Genomic DNA, 11,768 nt, shown 5'->3' on the forward strand with positions numbered 1-11,768 from the left:
GGCTGGGGGAAAGGAAAAGAAGTCACTGTTTAGTGGGTGCAGAGTTTGTCTTTGGGATGATGCAAACATTCTGGAAATGGCTAGTGGCGGTGGTTGTACAACACTGCAAATGCACTTAATGCCACTGAACTGTAACTGAAAGAATGGTTAAAATGGCAAATTTTATGTTTATTTTGCCACATACACACTGGCCTGCACATCTAAATGAGCTTCTAAGTAGAAGGGGTTTTTTATTCATGCTATTAGATAAGAAAATATTTCTTCTTCTTCTTTTTTTTTTTTTTTTTTTGAGAGAGTCTCGCTCTGTTGCCCGGGCTAGAGTGCCGTGGCAGCAGCCTAACTCATAGCAACCCCAAACTCCTGGGCTCAAGCGATCCTCCTGCTTCAGCCTCTCGAGGAACTGGGACTACAGGTGTGTGCCACCACACCTGGCTAATTTTTTCTATTTTTAGTAGAGATGGGGGTCTCGCTCTTGCTCGGGCTGGTCTCAAACTCCTGGGCTCAAGTGATCCTCCCACCTCAGCCTCCCAGAGTGCTAGGATCACAGGCATGAGCCACTGTGCATGACCAGTAAGAAAATATTTCTAAGGAGTTAAAACCTTATACTATACTTACCACATGGCCTGGACAGACACAGGCTTAAATATGTGCATCCTTCCTGCTGTGCTCACGCTGAATCCACTGAGAATGAAAAACAAAAGGAAAGATATCTGTGGTGGGAAATTAGACTCTGCTAATCAAATCAATTCGAGACGATGGCAATAGGCCCGCCGTGGACCCTGAGAACAAGTACATCTCATGCTGCCTGATGAGGGATCACCAACCCCGCCGCGGCAGAGCGGGCAAAAGCAGAAAAGGATACGTTCTTGAAGGAGGAAGGCTTGTTTTTAACCCAGCAATAAGAGACCTACCAAACACTGAAAGCCCAGCAAAAGGTGCCAGGCAAGGACAGCATCCAGTGACATCTCTTTTATGTCCCCCAACCATCCCTGCCCACCCACTACTACCTGCCCCACCTGCTGTTTTTTGGAACAGCATGGAAAAATATATCATCGAAAACAAAATTTAAAAAAAGGAAATATATCCCCACAATCCAACCCTTCAACAGATCAAATTTTTTATTTTTCCCTCCCCATCCTATCTACAAGGCAATGTTAACTGTGACCTGCTTGGAATCCCACGGTAGGGACAATTAATGTCCTTTTCTGTCTCTGTCCATCCTCACGGTTCCCAGGCACGTCCCTGGGAGCGAACGCACTCGGAACCAGACGGCCCTTTACCCTTGGCTACCTGCACAGCTTGGACTAGGTCATTCCTCCTCTGCAGCCCCTAAAGTGACACCTGCAACACTATTACACCTGTTTGTAGGATGTCTCTCCCCGGACCCCCAAAGCCGGTGAGCTCCTGCGGTACCACATTCGCCGTGGCCTTCCAGGCGCCAGCCCGGGGAGGGCGCGTAGCGAGTATCTGCTTAACCAATCAAGGTAAATGGATGAATGCCAGCTTACCGCGGCTGTGAACTTCACACAGCAAATCTCCTGTAACGTGCTTCCCCTGATATGTCGTGACCCCCTACAGAACTTACAAACGTACAAATGTACCTTGCTGTGCGGCCCACAGGAGGGTAACACTGTTTCTCCTAATGTAAGGAACCCGCCACATGTGACTCTGTGGCTAACGATTACCCAAGGGTGCCCAAACCAACTCGTGTTTCAAAGTCTACAGTGAGAGAATCGTTTAAAGAGATCTCCTTACCCGTCTCCATCCAGGTGGATTTTCGTGTCGCTCCACAGTCGGAGGACCATCCCGATGGTGCAGCTTTTACTACGAGGGGGAAGAGAAGACGTCTGGAGTCAGCGCCCACCCAGGTGTGCGCGCACAGTCTTCCCTCTCTGTCTCTTCGCCTGCGAGTTTCCGGCTCACAGCGGGGAACCACCCCCCGCTCCCCCCGGCACAGGCCAGGCTGCTGGGTGTGCATCTGGGAGAGGCTCTAACTTAGGCCGTTTGGTAGGGACTGTTCGCCACTGAATTCTACAAGACACAGGTCTGGGACAACCCTGTGGATGTAACTCCACCAGCGCTCGGCTGAGGCTCTTGGGGTACAAGGGACAAGCAGCTGACCGCACGCCCACACTGCCACTGGGGGAAGCCGCCGAGAGCTGGTACCCTGCTGGTCAAAGGCCGGGGGGTACACGAGTGAAGAGCGAGAGCCAACCCTGCATTATCCGTCCCAGGGGGACGGGGGACGGGAGCGTGCTCACACCATTACTGGGGTGCACTTTCGGACCTGTGCTACCTTCAGTGTAGCTGCCGGTTTACAAACTGACTCAACCTGGTCTTGCCCATCCGAACCGGGAAATGAGACACAGCCACTTTCGAGACTGGCGCCACCGAAGAAACACAAGGGGAAGAAAGGGCTTTATCACAGGGGCTCCTCAGATCATTACAAAGATTCCTCAGGCACGTAAGAAAGACTCGGCTTGTGAGAAACTGCTGTCACCATGCCAAGAGCCAGCCCCAACGACCATCAGGAATCTCGTGCTTACGTCTCTGCTGCCGCGTAACAGCATCCTCGGGGGGCACCTCCCAGAACCAGCTCCCCCTCCAGAGCAGCGCCCACCACGTGGGACTCTTCAACCCTGTGCCTCTGTATCTGCAGGGAAGGGAAGGTAGCTTCCAGCCCTTCCGGCCAATCAGACTAAGCTTTGGGGCTGGGCGAATGCTCAAGTCACACCTGCAGTCCTACCCACTCCTGACGGGCTAAATGCATTTCCTACGTAGAGCTGCAAAGTAAAGTTTATCTGGGGGGTGGTGGGGCGGCTCGCAGGGTTCTGGGAGCTGGGCGGCCAAGTAAGTGCCAGGAAGAGGCAAGGAAGGTCCCTTTGGAGCCCAACTCCAGTGTGCAGAAAGCCAGGTCAGAAGGTGCCCTGGGATGCATGGGCAGGCCCGGAAGACCAGACCTGAGCACCAACAACCCATGCCAGGGGAGGACATGGCACAGAGAGCTGCAAAGAGCATGGAATTTGGGGGCCCAGGCCCAGGGGGGCAGGGCTGAGATTGCCCGTATGAAGCAAGGGGTGTACCTCAACCCCTAAGCCGGCCTCCCTCTCACACAGACGTGGGCAAGAAGCTGGTGGGCGCTGCACCAACAGGCAGAGCCCAGGGAGGGCTTCTGCTCACGGCCTTAAACTAGAGCCAAGAGCACGGGCCGGGGACCATGCACCACCGTAACAACTCCGCAAATCTCCTATTGGCCCCTAGCTGTTACTCTGTGAGTTTCCAGTAGTCCTATAGCGATTAACAATAATATTTCTACAACGAAGGAGGGCCCATGAGTTCTATATATGGGGAGCGGAGAAAGGACGTGCAGTTAGGGAAACTGGGTCTTTTCAGGGAAAGAATGACCCCAAAGGATAAAGTGGGCGAGAGCAACTACAGGAGAAGAAAGCAGGTTCCACGTCCCTGGGGCGTGGACAGCAGGAACAGAGAAGCCAGAGGGGCCTGGAGGTCCAGGCAGGAGGTAGGCCTGCCCCAAAATGCCACTGTGGGCATCCTTTACAGATGGCAAAACATGGAAGACAGCGGTATGTGTTCACGGCACTCAAACGTTCCAAAGTCCAAAACGAAAAATTAATAATCCAAGAATGAACCCGTGTGGGGTGGCTGCTGTGGTCTCCTAAGAAAGCACGTGCAGATGTAAAGCTCTGAGTGGGAGCGCGAGCCCGCTGCAGCCGCCGTCATCCCGACGCTGTCTTTCCTAACACCGCACGCGGACTCTCGCACCGGGAACCCCAGGAAGATGCCTTTTGGGGCAGCACCCAGCTCTTTTTTTTTGGAATAAGGAAACACAATCTAACAGCAGGAATTTAGAAAAACAAGCATATCATGCCCTCAGCAGGCCAAAGCCTTCTGGTAGGGACCAGGGCTTTGTGTTCAAGCCAGGTTAGAATGTGAGAGCCCGGCGCCCGGGCAGCGTGGGAGCCACAGAACACCCAGGTGCCAGCCCCCAAGGATGCCAGGTGCGGAGGACAGCCACGTCAGGCCCAACAGCAGGAAGGCCCGCTTAGTTCCTGATCTCTGGCGGTCCCCTGCTCACCTGTGTGGCCTCATGACTGTCCCCTCTGACCTCAGGAGACCAGCACTGGCCTTGGGGTTGGCACCTGCAGGCAGGATGTAGCTCCGGCGTGGAGAGCACGGGGATCCTAGGGTTTGAGGGCAGAGCACAGCAAGAAGGGAATCAAAGGCGGGGTGCCGAGGGGAGGAAAGGGGGGCAGGACGGAAGGGAGGGCACCCCAGGGTGGGCAGGAACAAGCGCATGGGTCTGTCCACCCCAGCTGGGAAAGAACGAACTCAGAGCGTATGCCTGTGCACGTGTGTGCAGGAATGTGGGTCTAATGCACGTCTGTGACCTCTGTTGTGCTCACGGATGCAGCCCCAGGGCACGTGGCACAGGGAAAGAGCTAACACAGAGGTCCCCAACCTTTTTGGCACCAGGGACTGGTTTCATGGAAGACAGTTTTTCCATACTCAGGTGGGGGACAGTTTTGGGATGATTCAAGTGCATTACATTTACTGTGCAGTCAAACCTATCTGCTAATGATAATCTGTATTTGCAGGCGCTCCCCAGCGCTAGCGTCACCGCCTCAGCTCCACCTCAGATCAGCAGGCATTAGATTCTCATAAGGACCGGCAACCTAGATCCCTCGTGTGCGCAGTTTACAGTAGGTTCACACTCCTATGAGAATCTAATGCCGCTGCAGATCTGACAGGAGGCGGAGCTTATGCAGTGATGTGAGTGATGGGGACCCGCTGTAAACACAGATGAAGCTTCGCTTGCTCACCCACCGCTCACCTCTTGCTGTGCGGCCCGGTCCCTAACAGGCCATGGACTGCTACCAGTCTGTGGCCCAGGGGTTGGGGACCACAGAGGTAACAGGTACAGACAGGACAAACCTGGCAGTGAATGAACGAGCAAGTGGTGTAAAGGAGGAAGCCACAGCACACTGGGCAAGAACCAGTGGCATCTACTCAATCCGTGGGTCCAGAGTAAAAGGCCCAAGTCCCAGCTCAGCCACTTAGTGGGACAGCTCTGGTGTTAATCGGCTCTGCCTTGTGAGCTTTTGATTCCTCATGTGTGAAATGTGAGGTAGGGCTACGCCCCACGGGGAGAGTCAAGGATTAAACGAGATGTTCGTGGAGGTGTTCCCTGCGACGGGCTGCAGAGATGAGGGGAGGAGGACTGGACTTCTATCGGCTCCGTGGTTAGGGTCGGGGCGATGGGTGCCCTGGGGCGGATTCAGCTCAGGATCAGCAGGTGTTATTGGGATGGACCATACCTAGTCCCTGCCCCTGAGAGAACACAGGGAGGCCGGATAATCCTGTGAACAACTGTGACTGCAACACTGTTCAACACGCAGTGCCTCTAAGCCTCACAACCACGTGGATAATGGCCACAAAGACGGGGCTCTCACCACCTTTTTTTCTTTTCTTTTTTTTTAAAAGACAGGGTCTCACTCTGTCACCCAGGCTAGAGTGCAGGAGTGTCACAGCTCACTGCAGCCTCAAACTTCTGGGCTCCAGGGATCCTCCTTCCTCAGCCTCCCGAGTAGCTGAGACTACTGGTGCGCACCACCACACCCAGCTAATTTTTTAAATTTTTTGTAGCGATGGGATCTCACTATGTTGCCCAGGCTGGTCTCGAACTTCTGGCCTCAAGTGATCCTCCCACCTTGGCTTCCCAAAGTGCTGGGATTACAGGTGTGAGCCACTGTGCCTGGCCTGGGCTCTGACCGTTGCTGAGAGCCTGGAGGTTTCCTGACACATCGGAAGAAGCCCACCAGTCTCCAAGTGGCTTTTCAGAGCTCACCTCCTAACAGACTGTATGCTACATATTCTAGACCCAGATTCCCAGCCAGCCCAAGACCACACACGCCAGCTCAAACTCCAATCCCCCCGTGTACCGCAGAAAACTTTCTCATAATACTATTTACTATGTACTGGATGAGGGAGCTCATGAAAGAAATGTCCTCCCCTTTTCGCTCATTCACTTCTAACAAGCAACAACGTCTTGGTCACTCTCATGTGACCCAAAGCAGCTCTCAGAGAAACAAGACAAGCGTGCACGGTTACCACGCCACTCGTGGCCTCTGCGACTTGTTTTTTCTGCTACTGATTTTGCCTGGAAGGCTTCAAATGCACCTCCCTGCTCCACTTCTACGCCCGAACGGAGACCGTCCTAGGCAACGCATCCTCTGGAGCACGTGCTCGCTGCGAACCCCCCTCCCGTGTTCCCAGACTCCAGCCACGGCGTCCCCACCTCTCTCCCTGGCGTCTAGCTGTGGCTGTCTTCCACACTTAGCTCACAGGCTCTTTCGGGCCAAAACTGTGTGTACTGTCGCTTCTTTCATTTACCTGGGCCTAGGCCATGGCCTCTTACACAGGAGAACACAAATAAATCACATGCTTAACAAATGAGTAGATTAACGAATGATGAATAAAGGAAGTCTGCTCAACCTTGACGTCACAAATCCAGGTTTTGCAATGACCTCACAGGCATTCATTTAATCCTAGATGCCAGGTGAGCCGTTCACCTGCATTTCACACACATATACTAGGAACTAGGATAAAACTCACTTGGCCTCAGGGAGTGGGAAATCCAAGCCTCTCTTAAAGCCTCTGCCCAAGGACCTGCCACAGGTCCTTGGGAATCCGTGGAACATCACTACTGGATCAAGTGCCTGATGCGACGACACCTACTGAAGGCGTCCTCCCTGCCTCTCTCGGCTGGCCCCGCTTGTCCTTCACGTTCCCCACTGCCGTCCTCTCCTTCAGGACATACCCCTGGCAAAGGTGTCTCTCTCTCCACAGCACCCAGTGTTAAGCCTCGAACACGGTGAAACTTTCTATCCTCCGTCGACTCTGAGCTCCTCGAGGGCAGAGACTGGATCTGGCACAGTGCCAGGCACACAAGAGCTGAAACGGCATGCCCTGCTGCTCCGGGTGCCGCGATCCCCCCCTCCCCGCATCAGGACACGTTTCTCCCTCATCTCCGATGGACGTGGGGCCACGGAAACCTTTAACCAGCAGCAACTCTTGTCCCCCTCCCAGAAGGAAACCACCATCCCATTAGACTCACCTTTCCTTACTGGAAAAGTCAACTCCCAGCAGGATATTCTCCTCCGTGTCCTGGCGCCCGCTGCTGTACACCACCACCATGTAGCGGACCCGGTCTGTCCAGGCGCTCTCCAAGCGCACGGCCTAGAAATGGCAGGGATGCCCTCACCGGTCTGCCTTTCGAGGGGGTGCCTCGGTCCCTTTGCCAAGATCAAGAACTTTCATTTTCTACCTTTCCCCCTGGGAGTTAAAAGTGAAGACGAAATTCTTGCCATCAGAGCTGGGTCTTGTTTATGTCCCCAGGACCAGGGACAGTGCTTGGCTCGGAGGAGATGCGGAAAAACGTGAGATACGAGCGAGCGGCCCCCTGGGGGACAGAGGAGCCAATGTGGCTTTGGCTTATGCCAATAATTTGGGAGAAGCTGTCATGACATAAGAGCAAGAGTGTTCTCCCCCGTTGTTCACGAATGGCTCCCCACCAAGTTTCACGATTAAAAACCAACACCTGCCACTCTTGTCACCTCTTACCAGCTTGATTCTGTCTTCGCAGCGCAGAAGGTTGATCATCACTTGAAGATGTTGGGGCAGGTCACCTGTTGGACCAATAAAGAAAAGTTTTAAAATGTCTCCTACCTGCTTTCTGGAAAGAAACCTCTGAAAGGCTGATTTTGAGGGCCTGGAAGAAGGTTTAGAAGTTAACATTTCTCTACCTACGCCACCGGAGAAACATCACAAAAACTTAAAGTCTTAATTTCCCTTACTCTATTCCCAAACTCATCTTATTACAAGTTGTTCTTAATTTCTGAAATACGTGCAATATAGGGTTATTTATTTATTTTTAAAGAGACGGAGTCTTGCTCTGTCACCCAGGCTAGAGCGCAGTAGCACAATCATAGCTCACAGCAACCTCAAACTCCTGGGCTTAAGCAATCCTCCTGCCTCAGCCTCCCGAGCAGCTGGGACTACAGGCACGCACCACCACACCTGGCTGATCTTTCTATTTTTTGTAGAGATGGGATCCCGCTATGTTGTCCACACTGGTCTTAAACTCCTGGCCTCGAGTGATCCTCCGACCTCCGGCCTCCCAAAGTGCTGCAATTACAGCGCGAGCTATGGCACCCGGCCAACTTTTTTTGTTTTTTAATACGAAATTTTGAAAATATAGACAAACCAAGAGAAAAATGTTATTTTATTCACGCAAACATCACTTGGCAGGGTGAGGTGGCCAGAAACTACAGCCATGGCTGGAAGGAAGGCATTTGCTAAGAATTAATCTGAGAGAAAAGGGACTGAGTATCATTTTTCCTCTTCAAACACTTCTGCATTCTCCTTAAGACAGAGAGATTATTTCTATAACTGGGGGTGGGGTGGGGGGAATGTTTACATGACTCTATAGATAGCAGCTGTATGTTGGACGCCCAGAGAAATAATTCTAGTAGACAACAATCTGTCATTTTCTCCTTTCTTGCTAAAAATTATGTCCTCTTTTTCCTTCATTATCTAAGAAGCAGTATTCCAGGGCTGGCTTTTAAACTTCTCTGAGCTGTCCCAGGGGGTGTCTGTGGACTGGAGGGAGCAGTGGCTGCGCAGGAGAACCCAGCAGAAGGGAGCCCATTTGCAGAGAGGGACACCATAACCAGGCGCATGAGCAGTAAGTAGCAGGTATGACACTAATGCTGCCTTCTTCCCCCGAGCTTATACATTTTTATGTGTGCACGGGTTTCTTTCTGAAGAAAAGGTCCATCTGTAAAGGTGCTGACCCAGAAGAAGGTACAATACATAACTCACAGAAAATCTGTATCGATTTCCATTTTGTGCAATGCCTCAAAGAATTTGATATGTTTTTTAAAAATTGCCCTAGAGATCACAATTAGAATCCCAGAAACATCAATACTGCTCACACTTTCAAATGCTCTAAAAGAAAACATGGTGTTTGCTCCTTTTGCAAAAGCATCTTTTTCACTTTAAGGCAGAGTGACGCATGATATCCAAATTGCACTTCCTGCCTCAGAGAGGAATCGGGTCATTAAAAACCTGCTCCTATAGTTAAGAGGGTGGATCTCATGTTCAGTGTTCTTTCCACAATAAAAAAAAAGAAAAAGAACAGTGCCTTCTCATCTGTTCTCTCCAGTGACAGGATTCCATGGCGTCTAACACCCCACATTGGCTCTGCTTTCTACGGAATGATCTGGAGATAATGGGTCACATTAAAGGAGGACGTGGAGCTCCCAGGCCCCTTCCTCCACCTGGGCGGCTCCCCGCCTGGCACGTCACTGAGGCCGCAGTGCCACACATCACCACGGCTTGGTTCCCCACTTGCCTGGGCCCTCCCACCGTCCACCCCAAGCCACAGAACTGCACAGATGGAAGTGCAAACAAACCCCTTGTCTGATAAATGCCTAAATGAAAGGGACATTTTCCACACAGATAAACTCCTCTCAGTGGGATTGTTTGCTGAGATACGGAACTGCTGACAGACAGAAATTCAAACCCCAGTCTGACATCCACACACAAAAAAAATCAGAGAATTTAAGCCCTAGAAGAGGGTCCCAAATTTACCGGACTGGCTGAAACAAACTGAATTACTTTTATGTGGACAGAATTAACCCTCGATTGTGCTAGGCTCTGCACAGCGATTAGTGTGGGGGCTCTGGTTCACTTAGGGAACCTGATGGTATTTCTAGGAAAAAAAGGAACTAATGTAAAGTCTGTGCCTGTCCCAAGGCTATTTACCAAGCACCCGGGGACAGCTGGCGGCCCCTCTGTCTTCTTCAGCTCACCACCCATTCTAGACCTCAGGGGCAGAAGAGTCAACCAGCCACGGGCTTTCTTCCTACCCTCCTATTCTTGGAAATAGAGGAAGGGGACATTTTATACTTAGTGAGCAAAGACTGAGCATTCACTCTGTTGTCTGCATTATAGCTAAGCCATGAACAATGGCTAAATTCCTAACAGGGTGAACCGTTAGCAAATTCAAGAATGAAGAATCTGTTTATAGCTTTATTGTACTAGAAGTCATTGTAGTAACAATTATAGCTATACACGCACACACACACCCACACACACCCCCTACTAGAAGATAGGTATGTTATGTGCATAATTTTAAATGTCCATACTATCTAAGGTACCAGTATTTTATGCCCAGTGTACAGATTAGGAAACTGAGGCTCGGAAGTCGACCTATGACTGCTCAGTAAGTTGCAGAACTGGGATCAGATGTCAGGTCTGTCTGGCTCCAGAGCAAATACTATTTCCACAAACCGCATCGCCTTCTTGTGCAGGACAATTATTTTCTTAGCTTAAAACAGATCTAAATCTTGATCATAATGATCGGTATGTGAAAATACTGACTGAGTCTTGGTGTTTGCTATAAATCGTAAGGTATGAAATTCTAACCTAAGCACCCAGATCTGAAATGAAGCTGGATAACTTGAAGTTAACCAAACAAAATGATCACAGGTAACGAGAAAACCGGCCCCAACTGCCAGTTGGTTTCACCTGTTGTTCCAAAGGTACAGGCCTTCCCAGACATTCAAACATGTGCTGCCCACCCAAGAAGTGCCCAAGAAACTCTCAACCCATGACAAAGATTCACTTGTATGCAAGCGTTTTTGGAATTCCTCTTTTCAAACTGCCTTTGGTTTCAAGTCAAATCTCCTAAGAAAACCAGACCTATTACTTCACAGGCCTTTCTCAATTGTTTGCTTTTGTACCTAAATTAACACTTGGTTTGATCTCTATTCTATTACTTCTGCCCACTTCCAAAAACCTAACTCACCATTACAGAATCAAGACTTCCTATCACAGGGATGACTTCAGAGTGCGAGCCAAAGACTCCTAAAGAAATTCCCCAAGTGTTTTCCAAATACTTGGAGAAATGACAGCGTCCGCAGACTAGGTAGGTGGCATCTCAGGTGGTTATTTTCAAGGGGACAACACCTGGCTAGGGTGCATTTTGGTGCATTTGCTAAAAAGCCAGGCTGTAATCTGCAGCTGTCTGATACACTGTGTGGAGGGAATCTTTATATCCCACAGGACACTGCTGATTCACACAGACACACACGGTTTAAAAGGCTCACCAGCTCCCAGTGCCACCTGGAAAAGGTGCATGGCCTGCTCAGGGAAAGAACACCTAAGCCTCTACCTGCACTGGTCATCATAAGCCCATGTTCCATGATTTCTCTGGCCTTAAAACCCAGCGAACTGCTCACCGCCGACAATGGAAGGTTCTTCTATTGTACAGAAAAGGAGTTCCGATTTAAAAGCATCAACTTAGAGCCATCACCTGCATGTTTGTGGGGGTGCTGAAGACTCCGCTGGCCTTGAGGGCTGTTTCCCTGTTGTAAGAAGAGGGCTGCTCCTTTCACCATGAAAAAGCTCTCACTTAAGCTGGGAAGAATAAAACCAGAGCACAGTTAGACTATAATTCAGAGAGGAAAATGGGCAAAGAAATGCTACGGGGAGAAAAAGCTTCAGAGGGGACAAATGGCATGTGAAATGCAGATGGGATGAGCTTGCCCTCACGGTGAGTTCACAGAGGAGTCTCCCCAAACCTCGCCTTTGCCAAAAGTTTGCGGCTGGAGAGTTCTCGTGATGAGACGGCGTTCCTGCTACAACACCCAAAGTTCTGTGTGGGCTCTCCCAGGGCCACGAGC

At 50.8% G+C, this 11,768-nt stretch overlaps 1 protein-coding gene across 1 annotated transcript in view; it reads right to left on the minus strand.

The window, feature by feature from the left end:
* SSH1 (slingshot protein phosphatase 1) overlaps positions 1–11,496 on the minus strand; it is a 32,320-nt gene extending 20,824 nt beyond the window's left edge. The window contains exons 1-5 of the mRNA XM_012657613.1: positions 11,399–11,496; positions 7,642–7,706; positions 7,136–7,257; positions 1,756–1,824; positions 616–681 (exon numbers count right to left, since the gene is read on the minus strand). Of these exons, the coding sequence (XP_012513067.1) occupies positions 616–681; positions 1,756–1,824; positions 7,136–7,257; positions 7,642–7,706; positions 11,399–11,483 (407 nt within the window). The 5' untranslated portion in view covers positions 11,484–11,496. The remainder of the gene's footprint in view (positions 1–615; positions 682–1,755; positions 1,825–7,135; positions 7,258–7,641; positions 7,707–11,398) is intronic.
* Between the last annotated feature and the right edge of the window lie 272 nt (positions 11,497–11,768).

Source organism: Propithecus coquereli, unplaced genomic scaffold, assembly GCF_000956105.1.
Source record: "Propithecus coquereli isolate 6110/MARCELLA unplaced genomic scaffold, Pcoq_1.0 Scaffold552, whole genome shotgun sequence".
Taxonomy (NCBI): domain Eukaryota; kingdom Metazoa; phylum Chordata; class Mammalia; order Primates; family Indriidae; genus Propithecus; species Propithecus coquereli.